Source organism: Maylandia zebra, linkage group LG20 (assembly GCF_041146795.1).
Source record: "Maylandia zebra isolate NMK-2024a linkage group LG20, Mzebra_GT3a, whole genome shotgun sequence".
NCBI classification, from domain to species: Eukaryota; Metazoa; Chordata; class Actinopteri; order Cichliformes; family Cichlidae; genus Maylandia; species Maylandia zebra.
In genome coordinates, this window is record NC_135186.1 from 6,924,148 (window position 1) to 6,948,706 (window position 24,559).

Here is a 24,559-nt window from a genome sequence, read left to right on the forward strand (position 1 = left end):
TATATACTTGAATGTATAAGCAAGGGCAGCCTAGCACATTTATATATATACTTGAATGTATAAGTAAAAGGAAGCCTAACGCATTTTTATTATCCCCCAGCATCATCTCCTGGTTGAGCCAAAGCTTTCCCGCTTATATGCGGCTAAACCGCGCTACCGCCTCCCTGCTCTCCCAGTGCAAAAAACGCTTCACCTCCTCCTCGGTCACCCTCAGCAAAGATCACACTTCTCTGGAGAGCATGCAAATCAGTTTTCCTCTTGAATCCGGTTAATATTGCTTCTCAGAAAAGTCAATCAACTTCAGTCATTGTTATCAACCTGAGTCAATCGATTTTTTCCATTTTTTTCCCTTGTTGCTATTTTTTATGGAGGGTCACTCTCTCGGCACGTTCGATAATAAACAGACAGCTCCTGGACGCAACATATTTCCTGGGTGTTTGGATTGGAATAAGAATAACCTTCAGGTAGGCTCACGTCTATTAATGTTTAATGAGCTATATGTTACAAATGGTGGTCTGGATTTTACTTATGAGCATTTTTTCCTCCCAAAATGTGACAATTAGGCTGAGTTTTAAACGAAGCTTATTCACAAGACGTATTGAGAAATGTCAAAGGATGGGTAAGAGTGAAATGTAAAAAATAAAGTAAAATTTACTGTCTACATTAAAATCCTTTTAGTAATTTTGTTGATCAAGGTCGCGGTTTGGATAGCCTAATGGTCTTTTTCACATGGCTGATTCTTAGGGCAGTAGCCAATACAAATAATAGGCCCGCTAACAATAATGATGATAATAATAATGATTTAAATTTAATACTAGGCCTTTTGAAAAAGCATCAGCGTACAGCAAACAGAGCCTATGCAGACTATAAGGCCTGTGTTGCAATTTATTATTTGATTTGAATAACCCACTTATACTTTTTGTCTTTGAATTTCTTTATTAATTTTATTAGGATACATTTCAAGGTAAAACTTTCAATATGCACAAGGAGTGACATCCAAATACTTCAACCACGACAACGCTATGAATCCTTAATATTTCACGTGGCCCTAAGGAAGGCCATCGAATCTAAGACCATATTTTTAAAAATTGATTTATTCTCAATTAAGACTTTTCTCCGAATAAAATGGCCCTTGGGACGGCACCGTGTGTGTATGTGTGTTGTCATGGGTGCTGTAACCCTGGAGTGGAGATACAAAATAGACACAGGTGAATATCACAGAGGCGCAATGTCATATTCAAAAGGAGGGCGAGAGTCAGGCGACTAGCAATGTTTTATTGAAATAAAACGGTAATGTTTCTTATCATGGGAAAGTAGACAATTACGATAAAAATGTATATAAAATCATGTTCAAATCAAGTAACAAGTACATACCAAATCGTGCCAACGGTACTTTCATTCAATAGGCCTATTTCATTTTGAACTTTTGGGGGTTTTTTTGTTGGTTTTTTTGGGGGGGGTTTTTGGGGGGGGGGGGGGGGTTGCTTTTTTGTTGCTTTTTTCAGGTTTGAATGATCGACTTTTAGTATCTATCTATCTATCTATCTATCTATCTATCTATCTATCTATCTTGATCAGTTAAAAAACGGGCTAAGTGTAAGTTTTTCCCCCTGTGGTGCGGGCTAAGTGAAAAGGAGGTAGGCTATGTGTCCAGGTGGAATGCCAATTAAGCTTCTCAAAGTGGGGAGCGGAGCTGCTGTCTTTTCTGCTGCTCGTATCGCACTGGTTCTTTGTCAGATCCCCTGTGCGAACATACTGGTTGATTTGGGATTTTCAAGGCGGCACTGAAGGACGAGCTGGTGGGAGCTGGTTTCTGCGGCGGCATACTCCGCGGGAACAGCGGGAACCTGAAGCCACACAGCTGAGCTGCAGCTCCACAGTTCCAAATTACAAGTGTCCACTTACGTGTGCGGGGGTCTCTTAAAGATGCGCAGTGCGCCTCACTATTGTTTTAATGCCAAATGCAATGGTTTTTGTGCCACGCATAATCCGCAAGCTTAATGGCCACAAAAACAATTACAACAAAAAGTAAGGAAACTAAGGAAAGCAGCCTTTGTTCAGGACACATGACATCACTTTAGATGTTTACTGGGTTGGATATCGTCAATCGATTCCGTACAGACCAAAGTGAAAAGACCTCTGTTACCTGGAGATAAGACTATAGGGTGCAGTAGACTTACAGATTAAACTTAAACTCCTAAATTCATAGAATTTGAAATCTGTATCTCCAGCCACACTGGCTAAAACACCGAAGATTTGCGTTTATTTATGTACTGCAATTTACTTCTCTCAGCCTTGCACCTTTGCCACAGTTTTTGCCACAATCCTGCAGAGGGGTTACTAAGGAGATGTGACGCCGCCATGGCGGGCAGCAGTGGGTAGGCCCACAAAAAAATGTTTGTAGGACCAAATATGCCCGACAGGATTTTCAGTTGGATGTGTTCGTCAGCAAATCGAGCTGGAGACTCAATGGAAAATCAAGACATCCCCTTATCGCCTTTCCCGGTAGGCCTGTAGTCGGTTATGCTTCTATTCTAGGTTTTTGCAAACGAGGCTAACTTTGACAGCTCGATACTTATTTAACACTGCAAACATGCCCGGATGTGACGAGTACCTTCCTAAATTTCCACAATCATGCCATCATTTTAACTTAACAAGCGGCGATACTATGTTTTCTGAATAAAGTTGCGTTAATCTTGCGAACCGTGAAGACCGCTTCGCTCAGGAAACCAGATGCGCATCTACTCAGAGCTACCCTGACTTGCGTTTTTACTTAGGCGACTCCAGTCTGAATACATTTTCGAGTTGTAGTGCAGGCGTTATTTCCAGACAGAGACGGAGGATGTGATGTTCAGCCTTTGAGGGATAGAAGCCTCCCCTCGGAGTGAGACGGTGATGAGTCAGGCAGGCCCGGGCAAGCCCAGGCCCCACGACACCTTGTGCCACCTCAGTGGGACTACATTAGTGCGATCACACCTGGATGAATGTGCGTTTGTGTTTTGAACTTTTGTCTAATATATTTTTTAACATGGGAAAAAAAAACGACCATATATTTGGACTTGCACGTTTTAGTTTTTTAAGTTAAAAGTCAGTTTTTCGGTAATTGTTTCAGTAACTGCCGCCCTACATTTTTAATTAAGAAAATAGATCTTTGTGTAACTGTCCGTGCCTGTGTGTGTTCTTTGTAGAGTGGTCTGCCCCTCGCCAGACTACCCATCCTCTAAGATGTCCCAGTCCACTGTTACTGAAGAAGGAGGCACCTTTGAACACCTGTGGAGCTCCCTGTGAGTGTCAACATCACTGAAAACTGATATACTTCCCATCATGTTTTCCAAATTATATATTAATCTGATTAAAAATGTAAGTGTATCAAGTTAATTATATGATATATCTCTCCATTATCTAAAATATTATTTTCTTACAAATTACAATTCCTAATATGTGAATAATTTTAATGCCACAATTTCATACATAATATGAAGGAAAGTGAAGTCTTTTTTCTGTATAACACAGTGAAATTATTTAATATGTTTACTAGAGCTAAAGATAAATACTTGCCTTATCTAACAGCTGATTTATTTATTTTTCCTCTGTGTGGGCATTATTCAGCAAACGCTAAAAAGTACTGCTGTGTTTTAATACTTATTGGTTAAAAAATGACAATATTTCTTACTGCATAATGCACACAAAAAGAACAAAACTGTCACTATGAGATTTCAGATTTGATTTCTCATGTTATGATATTTTATTATTTTGGATGACAGATTATTTATGCAAGTAGGATGATATCTTTAAATTCACAAATTTGCTAAGAAAAAAGTATATTACCATAAAATTATTTCTTTTTATCAGATATTTTATTTTTATTGCGCTGAAAGAATAAAGATAAGCAAATAGTCCAAAATCTTTAAACTAAGCAGCAAGAGAAAAAGGGGGAAAACCCACATTTGCCTGCTGTCTTCCTTCTTAAGACACACAGCAGGAAATCTACAGCTGGAAGGCTCAAAAAGAAAAGAATCGGGTTGTATAATAATTGATCGCAAGGAATATAAAGGATCATATTTGGTTACAATTTAAGGAAGAAAGGATAAAAAATGATAGTACTTGGTAGAGATAAAGGGTATACTTGTATTCTATGACTTACATGGATAAAAAGTCTTTTTTTCAAACTCTTCTTTTTATATAATTCTCTCTATTAAATGATACAAAAACACACTTATGCTTTAATTACTTATTGAAATCCCACATCTCAATAATCATCTTATATGCATTGTGTGTTCACAGAGAGCCAGACAGTACCTATTTTGAGCTCCCCCCAGGCAGCCAGCCAGGTGAACAACCAGTGCCGTCTACCAGCAACCCGGGGAACCACCACAGCACTGCAGAGGTCTCCATGGATGTCTATCATATGAGAGACATGAACGAGAATGTTATGGTAGGAAAATGAGTTCATCTCACACATTGTGGTCAGACTTTGCTTTTATATAGAATCTGTTAAGTTTTTCTTGTCATTATAGGATGTGGTAGTTTATCTTGTGAGAACACACGCACACATCTAGGAATGTTTTTTTTTTTGTCTACTTGTATTTTCCCTCCAGTGCTGAGGAGATTCCCTTCTGTGTTGTTTCCCTCTCCTCTGCAGCTTTTTCCCTCTCTATTTCCCTTCTGGGTGGCCTTTAGGGACTGTGAGGTGTGTGTGTGTGTGTGTGTGTGTGTGTGTGTGTGTGTGTGTGTGTGTGTGTGTGTGTGTGTGCGTGGAGAATGGTCATTAAATATCAAGCAACAGCCCCTTGCTGCTCCACTGCAGAACCATCTGTAGGCTGGGGTGTGTCTGTGTGTACATTACAAGCATGCACACACTGTGCAGGTGTATTCACCTGCTGGGCTTACCATCCACAGAAAAAAATGCATTTTTTTTACATTCCAATTTACAAAAAAACCCAATTGGGAAACCTAAAAAAGTGACCAAAACATAGTATAATGTACTGCAAATTCTTTAAAACTTATATATATCACAAGATGAAAGACAGACATTTTCGTTGTTTCTTGAAGAATGCAGTTATTTTTAACAAGACTCTGTAAAGTCCTGTGAATCTTTTTCTGTGACTATCAGTCTCTCACATCACTGTAGAGGAATTGTGGCCCTCTTTTCTTTACAGCCTTGCTTCAGCTCATTAAGGTTTGGAGGCATTTGTTTATGCACCAAAGCATTTACTTGGGTTGAGGTCTGGACTTGGACTGGACCATTACAACAGCCTGATTCTTTTCTTTTTTAGCCTTTCAGTTGTAGATTTCCTGCTGTGCTTGGGATCATTGTTAGATGACCAAATTTCAGCTAAGGCCTTAGCTATCAGACAGATGGCCTCACATTTGACTCTAGAATACTTTGGTATGGTTGATTCAATGACTGCAAAATAATCAGGTTCTGTTCTTGACAGCTGCTATGTTCTTCTTAGATGGGAGAGGCTTTCTCTGGGCAACCATTCCACACCTGCCATACCTGTTCGGTCCTTTTCTAATTCTACTGTTACCTAAGGTCTGCAGAATTTGAGATGTAGCTCTTTTTGGGGAATTTCTTTTAGTCTTTTATATTCTAATTTTGAGATGAATTTATACAAATGTCCACTCTTAGGAAGATTGTGGAATTGTGCTAAATGATTTAGCGCAGAACACAGGCAAAATGTAAGCTTTTATAGAGGTGTCACACTTGCTGGTGATCCATTCATTCTTATTTAAGGATTTCAAAGAGTCCTGTGAAAGCTTGCTCATTTTCAGTTTGATGTCTGCAGAATTAAAAGGTCAGGACAAGGTCACATTTCTCACTGTGCGACATACATTTTTATTCCAACAATAATTTACTTCTGGGAGACTCTAACAGCGTCAATATTATGGATTACCTTAATTATTCATAAGATGATGAAGATTGCAGGGCTTTTCCATTATTTAATTGCTCCCTTTTTTGACAATGATTTGCTATCATCAAATTCAAAATGAGCTTAAAAATGTACAAATACATTCAAAATACAGATAAATTATAAAATCTGTTTCACTTATGGTGTCTTTTGAGTAAAATATTATAAATGAGCTTTAAATTATTTGAATACATTTCACATTGAATTCTGTTTACACGGTCTTCCAGCTGAGTCAACAGCAGTTTTATCAGTTAATTTATTCTCAGTTTTCTTACAGTTTCTTTTACAGGTTTTACAAAATTTATTATAATATACACTTTCATTTTGCCTAATTGTTCACTCCAACCACTTGATCTTTCAATATGAAATCAAAAGGAACTCCCAGCTACACTCAGTGTCCCCCCCCCCTTCTTCTGATCTGGAGTATTGGTCAGATATAATCTTTATTTGGGCAAGTCTGGGCCTGCCAAGCTGGTTAATGAATAGTCATGAGAGAAAGAAAAGAGGTGGAGCAAGGATTTGTTGTTAGATGCAGAACAAGGAGAAGGCCCAGTAAAGTAAGGGAAACAAGTGGAGAACAGAGGCAGGACATCTTTTTTCCCTCCATCATGCCCTGCTTTAAAGCAGGTTCACCTAGAAATGGAGAACTCAGCTATTACAGTCACCCTTGAACAGAGTCTTATGAGAGACATCGTAGAAACACACTTTATTTTTTTAGAAGCTGTAAGATGCTGTTGGATGTGGTAAGTGAACGAGTGTAATTTGCTGATGTTGGGTCATATTCCTTCCTTTTTGCTTTTGGAAACTGCACACTTAGAGGAGAATATCTCATATTACTTTGTTTGAAACTTGGTGTTCGTTGTAGAGCAACTGTTTTTCAAGTCAATGGCAGTGCTCATTACTCATCATGCTGCGAAGACGCATGGATGTGTGAGATGTGCTTGAATTGGAGCTGCTCTTGAATTAAAACAATTTGATTAGTTTGGTGGAAAGATGGAGATAGTTTTATCACTACTTTGTCAAACTGGATTATTATGGAAATTCTATGATAAAGCACAAGCAGAACTCTCAAACACATCCTTATCATACCACTATATTCCAATATTAATCACTGGGTTTTAGAAATTGACCAAAACATTAACGTGATTTACTTTTTGCTTGAAAATTCTCTACAGAGAATTACAGCGTCTACAGATCACTGTGAAAATGAAATTTATATCCTATTCCTGCTCTTTGGAGATATTCCCAATAGAGGGCAACCTTCTTACACCGCACACTACTCTTTACCTCCACTTCTCCTCACCTCTGTTTAACATGGCTGGTGTCGTTTAGACATGCTTCACTTTTGATATAATACCAGACCGTTCATTTATGCAGCACAGTTATTCTTTTTGGTCATGCTGTTTCCTTAAATCAATTGGAAAATATAAATAGTTGGGATATTGTGTTGTTAAGTGCTGAAGGCTGTTTCATTGAGTAAGTGGCTCTGAAAACAGGTCATTAGGATTTAAACTGTCTCTTTATCCTCAGCCTATTATGTTTCACTCATCTTGACAGGTGAAGGTTGCTGCTGCTGCCTGAAGTAAATGTTTTAAGCCTTTAAAACTTTTCTTTGAGTGGCAGCTACCAGGATGACTGCCCATAGGGGACATCAGACGCTGCTGGGCTGGGAAGTGTAAACACTTAGACACATCGTATCGCGCAAACACATTTACTCACATAGTTGCAGTGGAGGTTTTAGCTCTGTTTCAACTTGTTATGGATTGAGTTTAGGTATTAAGACCAAGCACAACGCACCTGTGAGTGTGAGTCTCTCTTGCTCTCTCAGTGTGTGTGTGTGTGTGTCTATGTGGGGGCGTAGGCGTGGGTGTGTGTGGCGTTTTCTGTTGTTGACACATACACCTGGGCTTCTCTTGTGCCTCTAAAGCCCCTTTGATAATACCTATTAGATGGAAAATTTCAAAGGTGGTAAGCGCTAAGACACTAGAGGGATGTCAGAGTGATTTGTGTGCACTTTTCATGAGAAGACAAAAAAAGCATTCATGCTGATATTTGTCATGTTTTTTAAAAAAAAAAAGGATATGCACGTTCATCTAAGTTGATGCTATGAATGTGCTTCTTTCGGTTGTAAGATTATACATTTAAGACATTTGATATGAATGCTGGGAATTACATTGCATGTCTATTAAGCATTAATTAATTTTCCCTCTTTATCTGTTTATCCCAGTTGTATCCTGTGTGAGGTGCTATCTCACATAAACTCACGTTAGTGTCAATGTATGGCTCCAAAGTCCCACGCATGCGTGCATCCTCATTTAACCTGCATCGTTTGCATTAAGTCTTGGACATTGACCTGTGCTTTTGCTTTCAGCTGCTGAACCATGGCATAGAAACACACGAGGTTTACGTATCCTTGTGTAACTGTATTAAATTTTGTGTCCTTGTAAGTTTCAGCGCTCAAACTTAAAGTAATAAGTAGAAGAGCCCTGGGGAACGATCGTGTGGTGAAGTGATCCAATATATTTTCAGTTTATGGGGAAAGTGAATAGAACAAAATACAATAATAAAAAAAGGAGAAGTGCAGTGGTGGGCCAGGTAAATGATCACTCAGCTTTCCCGTGTGACACATGATTCTTCAGATAAATGTCCCTGTGAATTCAGATTCATCTCAGATTCATCTTACTTCCAGTCACAGTTTATAGATTTTTCAACTAGTCCCAGTCTGACAATTTATAAGTGGTATAACTGCTTTTGTGCTAATTAAATATTACTACCCTAATCCACCTTCCCACACAACCTTAGATGAAACAGTTTTTTTAACGATATTCACTGTAATTACATGCTCATGGATGGATTTTGACTTAAGCAAGTTTCATCCTTCTTTATTAAGGCTAGCAAAGTTTTGAAAAGTCTGTGCTAATTTAATGTTGTATTGATTGTGGGGGTATGACTGAGTGGCGGGGGTATCTGACCCTTGAACGCTTGTCCTTTCATATGCTGTTCTTCTTGCCTCTCTCTCTGTCTCTGTCTCTCTCTTTCTCTCTCTCTCTCTCTCTCTGTCAAACCAGACAGTGTTTACTTAGTGCAGGCCTTCACAAGGTGTTTTGGAGCATGTGTGTACATGCACCCCGGCATTGCCGTCTATGTCCGGGCATGCCATAATTAGAATGTCGTACAATTTTTTGGGTTCCCATCCCTCTTTCCCTTTCTGCTTCTCTCCTCTCATCTCAGTCTATCGTTTCTCTCTCTCCTCACCAGTCCTCACCTTTCTTCCCTGTCCTGGCAGTACATGCGCGTATGTGTGAGTGAGTGAGCGTGGTATGTCCACTGATGCACACCTTGCTTGAACTCTGTGGTTAGGCTCTGGTCCAGCACTCTCTTTGGTTTGCTGTGTTTGGACGTTTGACTGACTGAAGATTTGACAAATGAGACCAAAGCAGTAGAGGATGTACTACGTGAAGAAGAAGGTAAAGGCTTTTGTTTTTGTTTGGTTTTGGAGGGTTTTTTTGGGTATGTGTGTGGAATAGAAACGGTTCAACTGGAAGCTGCCATCAGCTTCAGTTGTTTGACACGTGCACAATGCGGGCAACAGGGATGAATCCAGGAATGTGTTTTCACACTAAAGATTATTTTTGGTTTTCAGAATATTCTTTGCTGCCGACTTTTCTTGTTCTGTCTCAGTCAACTGACTATCTATTGGTTTCATGTTATTCACAGATTGTTTTAGTTTGAAGAGCAGGAGGTAGACTGTGGTGGACTGCAGCTTGTGTTTTCTAACTTTTTTTGAAATCACATGTTTTTAATACTTTTTCCTTCTACTGTAGCTTTTGAGTTTAAAAACAAAATGCAGGCCTCACACGAGACACTAGCAGAGTTCAGTACATCAAATCTTTTTTTTCATCCATCATACCGAAGAGAGAAAAGAGAATGGCAGGCAATTAGGCAGATCACTCCTGTGTTTTACAACTCTACACCTCTTATAGCCCCGAGGAAGGTACAGTGTGGACCTCACTGCAAGTGCCATTCACAGATTCACCTCTACACACCTGTTGATGTCGTTTTTATGTATAAATCATAAAATAGTTACGCATGCCCCCACACACACTGTGCATCACGCGCACTACCCACATCTCCCTTCCAAGTGTAACCCGACCTTCCTTTGAGCCTCTAAGCCCCTGTCTCTGTGACACCTCTACCTGTGTCCTCCCTCTGCCTTTTCCCCTCCCTACCTCTTCACCTCCCTCATTGCCTTTTCTCTTCATTTCTTCACAGTCCCAGTACAACTTGCTGAGCAGCAGCATGGAGAGTCTGGGGAGCCGTGCGACATCCACCAGCCCCTACAGCTCCGAAAACGCCTCTTCGTCGGCCGTGCCCACCCCCTCACCTTACTCCCAGCCCAACTCCACCTTTGAGGGCTTGTCGCCTGCCCCTGCCATCCCTTCTAACACCGATTACCCTGGGCCACATGCCTTCCAGGTGTCCTTCCAGCAGTCCAGCACAGCCAAGTCAGCCACATGGACCGTGAGTATATACACACACACACAAACACACTGTTGTGGCTATGATGTGTGCTGGTGTATGTCTGTGCATGCAGGCTTCTCTTACTCTTTCTAGCTCTCTGTCTTACTAAGTAACTCCCTTGAACACACATAAACATGCACACAAAGACACTCGTTCACATGGACACTCACTCAAGTCAGTACATGTGCAGGCGTGCTATGTGTAAGCGAAAGTAGCGCACGACTCAGTGATTCATCTTGTCCTGTACTCACCTTTTATGAGTCTGTTCTGTGTTAGTCTTTTGGAAGACTTTGTTTGGTTTCTTTAAGTAGTTCGAGTGAGAAATAAAAATATCATATCATATGAGTTTATGTAATTTAGAGGTTATTTTGATTAATATATTTTGGTGTACTGTCTTTGAGTATATTAGAAATTGCTGCCTCATGTGTTGTTTCACTTTATCAGTGCAATAATCCATTTTAATGATAATGTAATTACACAAATAGTATTTTAAGGTTGCTTGATTATGGCAAAAATCATCGTCATGTTTTGGTTTTTTTTGGTCAATATCAATAGGTCTTTATTTATAGCCAATGCCTGAACACATTGTAGCACAACTTCAAAAATGTAGACATTGTGTTATTTTCTTAGCTGACTGTAACTGCGTGTAGACTGATTTCTACTTGATTGAACTGGGATAAAAATTCACATTGGATGTGATGTTTGCCTCTTCTACTCCTCTAGAATGAGCTACATTAACAACTTTCAGCTGGAATTCAAACTTTTGAGGTAGTATTTTAAAAAATAATTTAAAAAAAATCAGAGGAATATGAGTATTGGAAATTTACACACCAATTATCAATTCTAATGAACGCAATGCACACAACTACTTTGTGATGTGATTGCGGTGAGGGGTAGGTGAAATAGAGGCTGTGTGTGTTGTTATGACCTGATGAGAAGTCTGTTCTCCTCAAAAAGTGTCACCTCCAACTGTCTCACAGTTGACCTCCCAGAAACAAGTGAAAGATAAAGCACACTTCCTTCTGTGTGTGTGTGTGTGTGTGTGTGTGTGTGTGTGTGTGTGTGTGTGTGTGTGTGTGTGTGTGTGTGTGTGTGTGTGTGTGTGTGTTTGTCTCTGTGTGCATTGAGGCCTGTGAATGTGTCTGTGTGATAGATTGAGATCCTCTGCGTATGTGTTTGCTAAAGTTAATCATGCATGGTGAGCTTCTTCATTCAGCCCTCAGTGATGTAAGAAGATCCTCCTCTGGACATTGGAACTGTGGTCTTTGACCTGTTGCTTTTCTTTCTCTGTCTCTTTCTTCCTCCGGTCTTAGCACACACTCATGGCTGTCACCTCTGGCGCCTAAAGTTCCCCCTCTTCTCTCCTCTGCTCTTCTCTCCTGCCCTTGAGTATACCTGTCATCTCCTTTGTCTAACTTCTATTCTTATCCATTTCATTAAATCTTCTGCCAAAACACATCCACAGAAACCAGAGAAAGCATGCACAAAAATATTAGTTTGACCTGATGACTTACTGCCATGAAATGATCCGAAAACATGTTGTGACCTGTTTGGTTTAATGTGATACTTACTATTTACCCTGCCTTTTTCTACCTACGGTGCCATTTTAAAGTTCAGAATGCATCTTTTGACTTCATTCAGAAAGTACATAACATCCGAAAAAGAACTCTAACAATACCGTTTAGCTTTTAATTAAAAAATCAATAAAAGCCTGCCAACAGACCTCTTGTTTTTACAGCAAAACTCTTAATAGTTTTTGAAAACTGTATTTTGCTACAATTTTAACAGAACAGAAGAGAAATATATTTTTTAAACTGCCTTACAATTTAAGTTATAGCGTCTTGCGTGCGTGTGTGTGTGTGTGTGTGTCTCTCTGCGCTATAAGAGGAGAAACAAAGGAGTGTTTGACTGGCACACGACTTAAGATACAAATGATGAGGCAGCAGAAAAGGATTGTGAGGAAACCTGTGATTATTCAGATGCCTCTGCTGCCATTAAACAGGAGGGATTAGAACAAAAAGAGAGACTAGGTGATTGCTCATAGCTTTGGTGGAGTTTACTGTAATGCTTTGTTTTATCTTGAATGCCTGATTATAAGACTGGCAAATTATAAGTGTTATTATATAGCTATGGAAAAAAGAAAATGTTTAATCTGTGAAATGACGGAGTATGATAATATATGATTTTCTACTGTATAAAGCATTGATTTCTTTAAAGGAAGTGTTACAGATAGTTAAAAAAGAAGTTCACCACATGTAATACCTACAGAATATGCAGCCGTTTGAGGTAAAACATCCTGGAATATAGACATAAACTCTTTCCCAATAAAATGACAACATATTTACATTTTACTGAAAGTGAAGTAAATAATTTTACTGAAAGTGAAGTAAATAAAACAATAATCAGAAAGAAAAGGCATTCCAGTCAAGCCTCTCAGGATGACTACATTTCTACTAATGGTAGGGGATTACCCAAAAGATTGCATGAGGATTTATGTGTGTCTGAAATGTGGATGCAAATATGGGTGTGCGTATTTATGCGAAATTCAGTAAAAGACCCAAGTTTGAACTTGTTTGGAAAAAAGGGATGACTATAAGACTGAGTCACCTTGTCTGAATGTAGAAAACAGGAGTTTCATGTGTATTCCTTGTGGCCTCAGGCAATGTGGAATACCAAATGGCATAGGGGCATATTCAATACGAGCAGCTTCCTAGCTGCCCTTCTTCATGCCCCTCTGCCTTTTCCTCTCAAGGGAAGATATCTACTTATTCCATTGAGCATTTTTCATTAAATCCCTTCGTCTCACATTCCACGTTATCAGTTTAATCAGAATTGCTGCCATTATTTTTCATAGTAGGGATTATCTGATTACTGGGGGTTTCTCCTTAACACTGTAAGGTCTTTGCCTCGAAGTGACTATTGTTGTGACTTGGCACAGAATAAATAAACTTGACTTGACATCATTAGTGACTGACAAAGCATTCGGTTGTGGTATATAGAACTTGTCATTAGATTAGTCCAACTCTGGTACCTTTCAAAGGAAAAGAGACGAGAAGTCAGGTGAACACAGAGGAGGAGACACAATCCTGGTTTTCTCATCTATCAAAGTATTTCCACATAGAGTTAGTCCATCCAAACCCATGTTAAGCTGCTCTGGCAATCAACCCCCCCACCCCCACCCACGTCTAGTCAAGACAGCATCCATTAGTGATAATAGCTCTGAAACTCTGCCACTCTCCTGCCCCTTGAAGATGATTCTTCTGCTTGGATGCAGGCAAGCATCACCATGGCTAGAAATAAGATCTAACACCTTAGTATTGTCATATAATAAGACCCCTTTCCATACAATCAGACTTTAGTTTGTGTGTAAGTGTATATGCACATGCATGAGTGTTTGTGTGTCTGTCTGTGTGTGTACAGTATGTGGCAGTAGTAGGAAGGGGTGTGATACACTCAGGATGCAGGCTCGAGCATGCACTACACAGCGGCTTGTCAGAAGCTGCTCTTCCCAGCTATTAGCCTCTCTCCGTTAGGACACACGTCCCAACATGTTCTGCACAATGCATCCCTCCCTTCCTTTCCTGATGCATCATCCAAAGCCACATCACCATTGGTTTTCCTGCCAAGCATCAAATGTGGGAAACCAGAGTTGATGAGAAAGAGAATTCACACATTTGGGACGCATGACATTTCACAGGGGAAATAAATGTGCTCCTAGTTGGAGGACTGATCGTTTTGTGCTGTAAAACAAGTGCTTTTGTAGTATACAGTGTTTAAAGAAATCAGCCTAATCAGCTAATATCTTAACTAATTTCACTATAGAACAGGGGCTCTTGTTGATGTTCTGGACTTTGAATTGATAACAGCTAAGCGCCACAGAGAAAGCTAATATTTTAAGCATTAGGTCATGCTGTGTGTCCCATAATACTCTGTGAAACACAGTGTTTATGTTAATACTCTAAAGGAGTTAACCGTAAGACTCCATGTAGCTACTTGAAAATCACTAAAGTCGAATGGCTTTATCTTATTTATGTTTTATTTATTTAAATGTTTTTTTAATAGGCTCTTATGGTTCCCTCATAGCCTAAGCTTTACTTTTTGGATTAGACAAAAAAGATTACTATATTGTAAGATTATAATTCATTATGGTTCATTAGATCTTTTAACATGGGTGACTTTTAGGTTTCCTATACTAATTTACTTCCAATACACGATGATTACAGTGTATGAAAAGTCAGCTTATATGGTACTGTATATCAGCTCACTGTGTCTGTGTGTGTATGAATGTACATAAATAAATCTGATATTTGTTACGAAAATTTACAGCGGGCAAGCTGCTGCCTGTGAGTATGGATGACAGTTTGGCAATTAACACCTCTTCTCAAGGAACCTGTCAGGGCCTGTCTCCATTGGTCCACCGTGTAGAAGCAAAGATGAATAGATGAATGGATGGATGGATGAATAGATGGATGGACAGATGGCAATAAAATTCCTGTCCCTACCATTATGGCATAATTTTCTAAACTTGATCAGACAAGAGTCTTTTGGTGTGGATTTATGTATGTTTCTGACCAAGACAAACATGTGAGCTTCTAATACAGATCTAATACACTTTTACTGCAGTAAATCACAAACTCTCAAAATGACACACTGACCAAAGGAAACACAACATGTACATTAAAACAATGTTTTGGCAGTGGCTAAAAGCACTGTTCGCAAAACTTGTCCATCTGAAAGTCAGAAAGAATATTATAAGAGTTAACAATTTATCACAAAAGCAGTCGATCAAAAAACAGTTTTCACTAAATTGGTGAAGCTTTTACTTAATTTTCAAGTTACCTAAAAGTTTCATTTAGGAAACTTTAAATGAAAAAAAATGAGACCACTATTTATCCGAACAACTTTAAACACAACACTACACTTCTTTTGATTTCCAGCAGGATACGTGCCAAATTTCTCCTTTTCTTGCAAGAAAAGCATAAACAGACAGACGTGTATAAAGAGATTGCTTCGTTCCGTTTTTAAATTAATAAATTGTATTCTTACAATTTATTCTTTTACCCCTCTGTCCATTCTTAATTTCCTTTTCTCAGTCACCAAAATTTTTTTTTATTCCAACTCAGTGACAAAGCAACTAATCCAAGTTTGGCATATTTGTTCTCCTTCTCTTCCTCTTCCTCTCTACTCTCTGTGCCTTTTTTGTGTTTTGAAACAAAGCCCAACTTGTCCATCACTCATCTTTTCCTGCATCAGATACTGCAGTTCTTTTAATAGCACTGCACTTCTGACACCAATACAGCTACATTTACACACAAAGAAATATGTCTGTGTGTGTAAAAATGAAATTTAAAAAAGTAATAAAGGGCAAAAAATAAACAAAAAAGAAGGGAAAAGGAATAGTGTGGTCGTGATAGCCGCTGTCTATCAGTTACAACTGAACCAACTCACAAACACGTTCATGTGGCCTTTCCTTTTTATTGTTGGCCTCTGTAATGCAGAGATACGTGAATCCTGAGAGTCAGATAACCTGAGAATGAAATTCTTCACTTTTGTCTAATAAATTTCTTTCTTTACTATCACAAATAATTCTTGTTTGTTTGTTTTTAGAATTGCCAACACACTGTCCTATACTTATCATGTAACCTGCCGTGTTCCATGAGTCTCTCTCTATTATTTCTTCTCTCTGTGTTTCTATTTCTTTTTGCTTTCTATAATCTAGAAAATGCAAAGAGACAACTTCACGTGGACTCTTTGTTTTTTTCTTATGCAGCAACACAAATGTTGACCTGCGAGTGCTGTAGTTCTCCCATACGGTACGCATTTGCATTTTAAGCTCACTTTAGCAAGTCTACACAGGAAAGAACAGACTTTCTATTTTTTTTCCTGGAAGGTCGTAGTTTGATCACAACAGGAGAGATTTTTAAGATTTTGTGATTGTGTTGGGGCATGTTTAGGCCATTTCATTCCTTGTGATGTCTTTGGGTGCATGTGTAATGGCATTTCCACATGCACATTCATGCGAAAGCGCATGTATGTGCATGTGGAAATACTTGTAAACTGAGGAATTAGTGAAGACTGGTTGTGCACAGATCAGCATATTTTTATTTCACTTTAACTAGATGACTGCTACGCTTCCTGTAAGAAACTGTATTTTTCATACTATTGTCCAGAGAGAAGGTGTACAGTTACGCTTTTTCTCTATCACTTGCAGTATCTCACATTACTACCCACAAACTAAGTCTTCTGGGTAATTATCATGTATTCATGCTACACAACATTTACCTTTATAACACAAATGAAAATTTATTGCTGACTGGCTGATGTGTTTCTCTCTTCCATTCATACTCCTCTGCTCTTTATTTGACAACATTTGCTCTCATTCATGGTTTTATGTGGTAATTATAGTGTGCTGCTTTTACACCAAACTTTTTTATTATCATATTACGCAGCTCTTTATCTGTCCACCTTGTCTTCTGTCTCTTAGAGACTTATTTTTTTGTCTGCTGATAGGTGACTTAATTGTAGGTTATTTAATTTTGAGACAACAGTCCCACCTCCTGAAAGATTATTTTTGTAATTATGTCACTAGTAGTGTAATGTGTTCTCTTATTACGTTTATATATAACTATGCTTGAGAGCATGAGACGAAAGTCACTGGAGCAAGACTGCAACGCCTCATCGGCCATGACCTTTTGATTGATTTGTTTTTGCTTTTTTCACAAGCACATTAAATTTCCATTTATAAGTTCAGACCACTGATTTGAAACTTGACCGCGTGTGTTCTTTCTCTACCCAGTACTCTCCCTTGCTGAAGAAGCTCTACTGTCAGATTGCCAAAACCTGTCCAATCCAGATCAAGCTATCCTCCTCTCCTCCACATGGCAGCATCATCAGAGCCATGCCCATCTATAAGAAGGCGGAGCACGTGACTGAAGTGGTCAAACGATGCCCCAACCACGAACTAGGACGAGACTTCAATGATGGTACAATCTGCTAATCTCTTCTTTTGAACATAAGTAATTATGCTGACATATTTTATACTTTTTATATGTCTCATTAGTGTTTGGCTAATTCTTGCTTGCATGGGGGACTGCAGAATGAGCATGTAAAATGCAAGTAACAGGGAGCAGCAGAACGTTAAATGCAGTTCACTTAACAACCACAAGCATCATTAAGAACAACAGTTTTCTGGACATTATACTACACAATAAACTGTACCTGGTATCTGCCAAGTTTAAATAAACCAACTCTCTCTCATGTTTATCTCCTCAGGTCAAGCAGCTCCGGCCAGTCACCTGATCAGAGTGGAGGGAAATAACCTCTGCCAGTATGTGGATGATCCTGTTACTGGCAGGCAGAGTGTCATCGTCCCGTATGAGGCTCCACAGGTTGGTGGTAGTGTACTTGACCTGCAGCGGGTCATAACAGCAGAGATATACATATGCATTGTATCAAGTATTTAAAGATACACAGAAAAAGCCTCTGATAAAATTTAGTTGTTTGTAAAATGGGCATTTTGCAGATATTTCTTTTGTTTTTGGACATTAAGCCAAGAGAAAAGACGAGACATATGATGAACACGTCAAAGAAACAGTCAGCTACAGTTAAGAATTTTAATACGAGGCTCATCTATAAATAAAGATGCCAGACATGTCCACGCAAGCACAAGACTCATCATGTCTGTCATGAAAAAGTTAATATAAAGTACATTTGTCTCTCATCACATCAACGTGTGCTACAACACCTCCCTCTGGTGGTGAATTGGTGTTTTTGAAAAAAAATTACTTGAGCGATGAAAAGAAATGAGCTTTTTTAAATACCGAGACCTAAAATGGTGTACAGTTACAGTTACACTTCTCACCATTATATTATGGTGATATAAGTACTTATACACTAATGGAAGCAAAGTAAAATCTAAAACCTTGTTGCTCTGTGTTACAGGTAGGGACTGAGTTTACCACCATCCTATATAATTTTATGTGCAACAGCAGCTGTGTGGGCGGCATGAACAGGAGACCTATCCTCATTATCATCACTTTGGAAACCAGGGAGTAAGGCAACAATTCATATTTCATACACAAACAGAGATATTTGGTTTGACATTTCATCACTTTTTTAAAACATGCTGCAATTAGTACATTTTCTTCTTCTATATAATCTCTGCAGCGGTCAAGTGTTGGGCAGAAGGTCATTTGAAGGTCGGATATGTGCATGTCCGGGCAGAGACCGCAAAGCTGATGAGGACCACTTCAGGGAACAGCAGGCCCTGAATGAGAGTGTGGCCAAAAATGGAAGTGCTAACAAGCGCAGTGAGTTGAAATAAGACTTCATGGGGAAAAAGTTTGTTTTAAATTATAACAGTTAAAGATACAATCATTTTAGCTTTTAAAGTTTCATTCACTTGTGTTTTCCTAATTTAGTTTTCAAATATATAAACAGTCTAGCCCAGAGGAGCATGGTGAATGTCCAAGATCTAAATTTGGACAATAAGTAGTCTCCATAAAGATCAACACACTAACAGCTGAAATCCCAGATATTAAATCTTTTACACCCAATTGAATTGATACTATACTTTGCCATATAATTTCATAACTATTCTTATTTGTAGAATCATATTCTAACTGGTGTACATTCTTATGTGTATTATTGTAGTTTCAGGTCTAAAGTGTGCTACAGTTTCATGTAATGGAAGACTGTAAAATTTTATATTGTGTATTGTGGTTCTAAAAAACCCAACTAGGAACAAGGACTTGAAATTAGCAATATTCATACCCCTCTGTATAAATGAAATTAGCAATAATCATGTGCAGCACATCAGCTTCATGTGAAACGGCATCATTGTTGTTGTACATCATGCTTGGTTGTTTGCTGTCTAAAACAGTGGTATAAATCTGCTTAATTATGCTTCTGTTTCTCTTATCTGCAGATTTTAAACAGAGTCCAACAAACATTCCCAGTCCAAACATTAACATGAGGAAGAGGCGGCATGGAGAAGAGGAGGTTTACTATATTCCTGTAAGAGCTTTCACACATGTATAATAAGAAAATTTAGATTCATCTATTAGCTTTCTAACTGTCAGACTCACAGTTTGTGAGTTTTTTGCTAATTTATTAAATTGTTGGAACAAAAGCACTATTTTTATTGGATGGACTGATTCAGCAGTCATTGATGGCTTAGGATAACGGTTGTGTCATGTTTGTGTGTAGGTTCGTGGTCGTGAGAACTTTGAGTTGCTGATGAAGATTAAAGACAGCTTGGAGCTGGTGGAGCTCGTGCCACAGCAGCTGGTGGACTCCTACAGACAACAAGCACAGCAGCAGCTGCTGCAGAGACCGTGAGTCACTTCAATGCACACACACTCATTTGGCTCTACATATAAAAGTTGTGTTTTTTATTTTATTAGGAACGTGCATCGGATTTGCCCGTTTTGCTGTTGTTCCTGCATGACCATAATATTGTCATTCCAGGTTTAATGTTGCAACTGAGCAACACTCAATAAAAGTAATATATTACACACTACTTGTTACTTTTTCTTTAAAGTAGTGCATTACTTAATTACGTCATTCAGCCAAATTTAGGCTACTGATTGTGGTTTGGTTGTGACATTGTTATGATGATGTAGGAACAACATCAACACAGTGCAAAATTCCAAAACACATTGAGTCTTCTGTATTTCATCAAACTGTAAAGTGTCTGTCATGCTCAGTAACACTGAGACAAACTCTTTCTCTAATCTCTGCAACATTCGTCTTTTTCCGTTAGGAGCCACGTGGCATCACCCTCCTCCTATTCTCCACTGTCAAACATGAACAAGCTGCATTCCCACGGAGGCCTCAGCAAGCCACCCTCAGTCAACCAGCTCGCAGGACAGCAGCCCCAGCAACACCACACTGCCCCCTCTTCCATGGCTCATATGGGTGATTATCTATGTGTGTGATTTCGTTTCAAGACATTACTTCCAAAACTGTTACAGTACTTTATCCAGGTTTGCTGCTGTTAGTTTTATTGATCACCCGTCCCTTTCCTACAGGTCCAAACATGCTCAACAGCAACCACATGCAGGCAAATGGAGAAATGAACGGTGGCCACAACAGTCAGAATATAGTGTCTGCTTCTCACTGCAGCCCGCCCCCTCCGTATAACCCTGACCCCAGCCTTGTCAGGTACCTCACCCTCCAATGACACTCCTCCTTTACTCACCTGTAAAAAAAAAGGCCGCTTGACAATCAGATGCACTTGTCTGGTTAAATGTAAACTAGTGGCATAAGAATACTTTACTTTACTTGGCCATGTTTACATAGTATTATGTCAAACAGTGTTTTGAAAACGTTCTATTTTGCCACAAAATGTGACAAGATTGAGCTGTTTTTTTGTTTTGTTTTGTTTTTTTTAAACATAATGTTGTGGCTGTTTTGTAAAGGCTTGCAATAACAATACAGATCTGTAAACACCCTTTGAGAGTGCCATAGTAAAAGCCCACTGGAGACTTGGTAACATGGAAAAAATGTGTATACATGGCACAGTTAAAGTGGAAAAGAACGATAAGTAGAAAGGTCAAGTCAGTAATATTTAAAATAAAAGTGAAAAGAACATTTTTTGTTTTGGGGGTTGTTGTTTTTTTCAGTTTTAGCCCCTTTAATATTAAAATGTTCCTGTTCCGTGCAGAAAAAAATGAAAACCAGAACACAGCAAAAAAAAAAAGAAAGAAAGAAAAAGAAAAAAAAAAGAAAAAGAGAAAAAAAAGAAAAAGAAAAACACCAATGCTTTCAGCTGGCTGGATTTATTATTTCAGGTTTCTGCTAGATGCATATAAGTGTTTAAATCACATGTTTATCAGCTCTCATTAAATAATACAGCATAACCTCTCAAGACTTGTAAAACCTCTGCTATGGATTTGTTACCTGCACATGAAAAGCAGAAACTGTGTGTCTTACCTAGTTCTAAATTCCTTCACACTGACACTGTGTAAACAGCCATTCTTTGCAATGCAATGCAATGCAGCAGATTTTTTTCTTCAAAAGAAATGTTTAATTTCTATTTAATTTTAAACTATATTTTTTCTTTTTTCTTTTTAATTAATTTTACTTTTGTAAGCTATTTTGTCCATTTTGCAGTCATATGACTTGCTCTTGCAATTTTAGCATTTTTGATACAGCAGGATTTGTCGTTTTGTTTTTGCAGACTATTATGTTAATTAAACCGTTAAATTGTACAGCTAGCTTCTTTTTCCAGTTACTTTGTATGTTACCAAAACGTTAACATTCATGTATTTATAATAAAGCTTCTTCATCAAAGCAATAATGGCCTTATGAATCATTAATATTGTATAAATGTATGTTTATGGTTTTAATTTCACTACAGTTCTTCAGATGTATAGTTTCTGTATCCTTTAGTTTAGATCTGTGCCCTAAATCTCCCTCTTATTTTACTTAGAATAAGCTATAGGGACTTGTCCCCCTATAGATATTACTACAGTAAATCCAGAAAATACTTGTTTTTCTCTTTCAGTTTTTCTCAGGAGTAATGTTTTTGTTTAAGTCCCAGTTTTAGGTTGTATCTCTGGTCTAAGCAGGCCTTCTTTTCTCCCCATACAGCTTTCTCACCAGTCTGGGCTGTCAGAACTTCATTGAGTACTTCACTTCCCAAGGCCTCCAGTCTATCTACCATCTCCAAACTCTCTCCATGGAGGTAACCAGTTTGTTCCTGCACATACAATCTACAAGCAGTAGAAATAATGGACATAATAAGAAATGTTATACGTAATTATTAAAACAAATAAAAGAAAGTGAAGAAAAGGTAAAAATGGCAACAAAAAAAGAAACTGCAATAAGAGACACAAAACAGAAAAGTAAAGCAACAAGGTACAAACAAATCCCAGATAATTACTGACCACTAGTGATGATGCAAAGAATTACCTTATTAAATGGTAAAAATGGTAAATGGCCTGTATTTATATAACGCTTTACTAGTCCCTAAGGACCCCAAAGCGCTTTACATATCCAGTCATCCACCCATTCACACACACATTCACACATTCACATTAAGCAGGCTTAATACTTCCTGACTTCCTTTTGCATTTTCAAGCAAACACGTAAAGACACACTCTTATTGCTTTGTGTTTGCTTTTTTGCTACACTCTTGAACTCCTCCAATGTCTGTGTGCCCTCACTAGGATTTGGGTGCGCTAAAGATACCAGAACAGTCCCGCCTCATCATCTGGCGAGGTCTGCAGGACATGAAACAAGGCGCTCCCCTGCAGCTGCCTGCTTCTTCTCATCATCATGACTATCATGGGCAGCAGCTACTTCGCTCTAGCAGCAACATGACTGCCTCCGCAATGGCGGCCATTGGGGCTGCAGGTGGGGAACTGCAACGCCAGCGGGTCATGGAAGCTGTGCACTTTCGCGTCCGCCACACCATCACTATCCCCAACAGGTCCAGTGTTGTTGGGACATCAGGCATGACGGCTGCTGATGAGTGGGCTGACTTTGGTTTTGACATGCCTGACTGCAAGGTGTCACGGAGCAAGCACTCCATCAAGGAGGAATTCATGGAAAGTGACATTCACTGAGACTGAATAAAATCTTGGATCTTCTTTCCCAGAAGTTATTGTCAGCATCAGCTTACTGCAGTGTAACTATGTGACTAGGGTTGTTAAATATGTGTTTAGCTGCTCTTGTCATATTTTGATGATCAACTTTGATCAATTTTGATTCTGAGATATTTTCAGTGTGCTCATGCACTTGCATGTGCAGCCAGAAGTTTGTGCTTGAACTGTTGTTCCATCTAATATTTGAAGATAACATAACAAAGTTTACGTCTTCAGTCTTCAAAGCAAAATGCATTGTAACAATATAATTGTCAAAGCAATGCTGAACACACATGATCTGGACTTTGCTTTTTGGAACGCTGATAAGTGCAAAAGCAATTTTTTTGGGGGTGCACTGTGCAATAAGTAATAACACATTTTTCTTTTACAGCATATGTGACATTGTTCACAGTAACATAAATGTCAAAAGAGGTAAATCACCACTGCATTTTATGTTTAGATGCCAAAAATAGGTTCTCATCTGACTTTTTTTTTTCTTTAAGTTGTCCTTCACTTGTACAAATGTATATACTTTATCATGTAAATGTTTTGGAGTAGATGTTGTTGGAAATAATAGAGTCAACATGATGTATCTGCTGTTTGAACCAAATGACTAGAACTGGGTAAATCGAATCCATAACTATGGGAACACAATTGTGTATTTTCAGTGGGTATGATAACGTGATGACCGTAATGTGGTTCGGTGTGGTGGTATCGTTTATGTGCAAAAAAAAAAAAAAAAAAAAGTGCTTTGGTGTTAGTAGTTGTACGCTGACACTTACTGTTAAAAATTAGGTATTGCCTAATACTTTTATTACGTTCTAGAAAATATGCCGCTCATTATTTTATAGTAACACACTGCAACACAGATAGGAGACAATCAAACAAACAAAAAAAGCATACTCAGTATTATATCTTAATACCAGGGATTTGATTAGATTTGTGAATGGATATTGTGCTATCCCTGTACATCAAGAAAACTAGATAATGAGCAGCATTTTTGTCCTTGTATTTGTATTTTGAAAACCTTGCAGGGCAAGGTACTCATAAATTCATTATAGCCTACTCTGTAGCTAATCTTCATGGCACTTGTTTGTAGGTATTTAATAACATTCCACTTTAATTTCTGGATTGCCATCATGAAGCTGAATGGTTCTCTTATTGTGTTATATTTGCTTGACCTTTACTTGTACCAGGGCGAAGGGTTTTGTCTCCCTTTCTAAGGCCCATTCTTGGAAAGACAATTTTTCGTCGTTTTTCATCTCATTATTACAAATGGTCAGAGAGAGAGCACTTTAATGCGATTAAATCATTTAGGTGTTTCAGTATTAACACCACAGTGTAAATAAAAGAATTTCTCCGTTTCTTGTTCTGTTTTTTTTTTCTCAAAAAAAAAAAATTGTTTACTGGTGTGTTTTTATTCATGAGCGTTCATTCGTTTCTGCTGTTGTTAAAATCACGAATTAAATTGGTTAAAACGTCTGCCTCTGCGGTCTCTTTTTTCAAAGTGACAAGGTTTTCAACCCAGTGGTCGGA

The 24,559-nt window shown here is 38.5% G+C and overlaps 1 protein-coding gene across 4 annotated transcripts; it reads left to right on the forward strand.

Annotated features, from left to right (window-relative positions):
• The first annotated feature begins 3,188 nt into the window (after window positions 1–3,188).
• Window positions 3,189–24,505, forward strand: tp73 (tumor protein p73). 4 transcript variants are annotated; one of them, XM_004554108.5, is made up of 13 exons: window positions 3,189–3,284; window positions 4,285–4,435; window positions 10,185–10,433; window positions 17,230–17,416; window positions 17,706–17,821; window positions 18,375–18,484; window positions 18,600–18,742; window positions 19,360–19,448; window positions 19,641–19,768; window positions 20,197–20,363; window positions 20,465–20,597; window positions 22,029–22,122; window positions 22,607–24,505. In XM_004554108.5, exons 1-13 carry the CDS (start codon window positions 3,226–3,228, stop codon window positions 23,003–23,005), a joined length of 2,025 nt encoding a protein of 674 aa, XP_004554165.1. In that variant the 5' UTR covers window positions 3,189–3,225; the 3' UTR covers window positions 23,006–24,505. The 4 variants fall into 4 exon arrangements, with proteins under 4 accessions (XP_004554165.1, XP_023008069.2, XP_004554168.1 ...); XM_023152301.3 differs by having other exon boundaries at window positions 20,197–20,351; XM_004554111.3 differs by lacking the exons at window positions 3,189–3,284; window positions 4,285–4,435 and adding an exon at window positions 9,136–9,379.
• Window positions 24,506–24,559: the final 54 nt, after the last annotated feature.

What these genes read in the sequence shown, in the direction of transcription:
- tp73 (XM_004554108.5), top strand. Translation starts at nt 3,226, where the DNA reads ATGTCCCAGTCCACTGTTACTGAAGAAGGAGGCACCTTTGAACACCTG. An exon ending in AGGACGAGACTTCAATGATG is followed by an intron (nt 17,417 to 17,705) that starts GTACAATCTGCT and finishes TTATCTCCTCAG; the next exon opens with GTCAAGCAGCTCCGGCCAGT. An exon ending in TCATATGGGTGATTATCTAT is followed by an intron (nt 20,364 to 20,464) that starts GTGTGTGATTTC and finishes CCTTTCCTACAG; the next exon opens with GTCCAAACATGCTCAACAGC.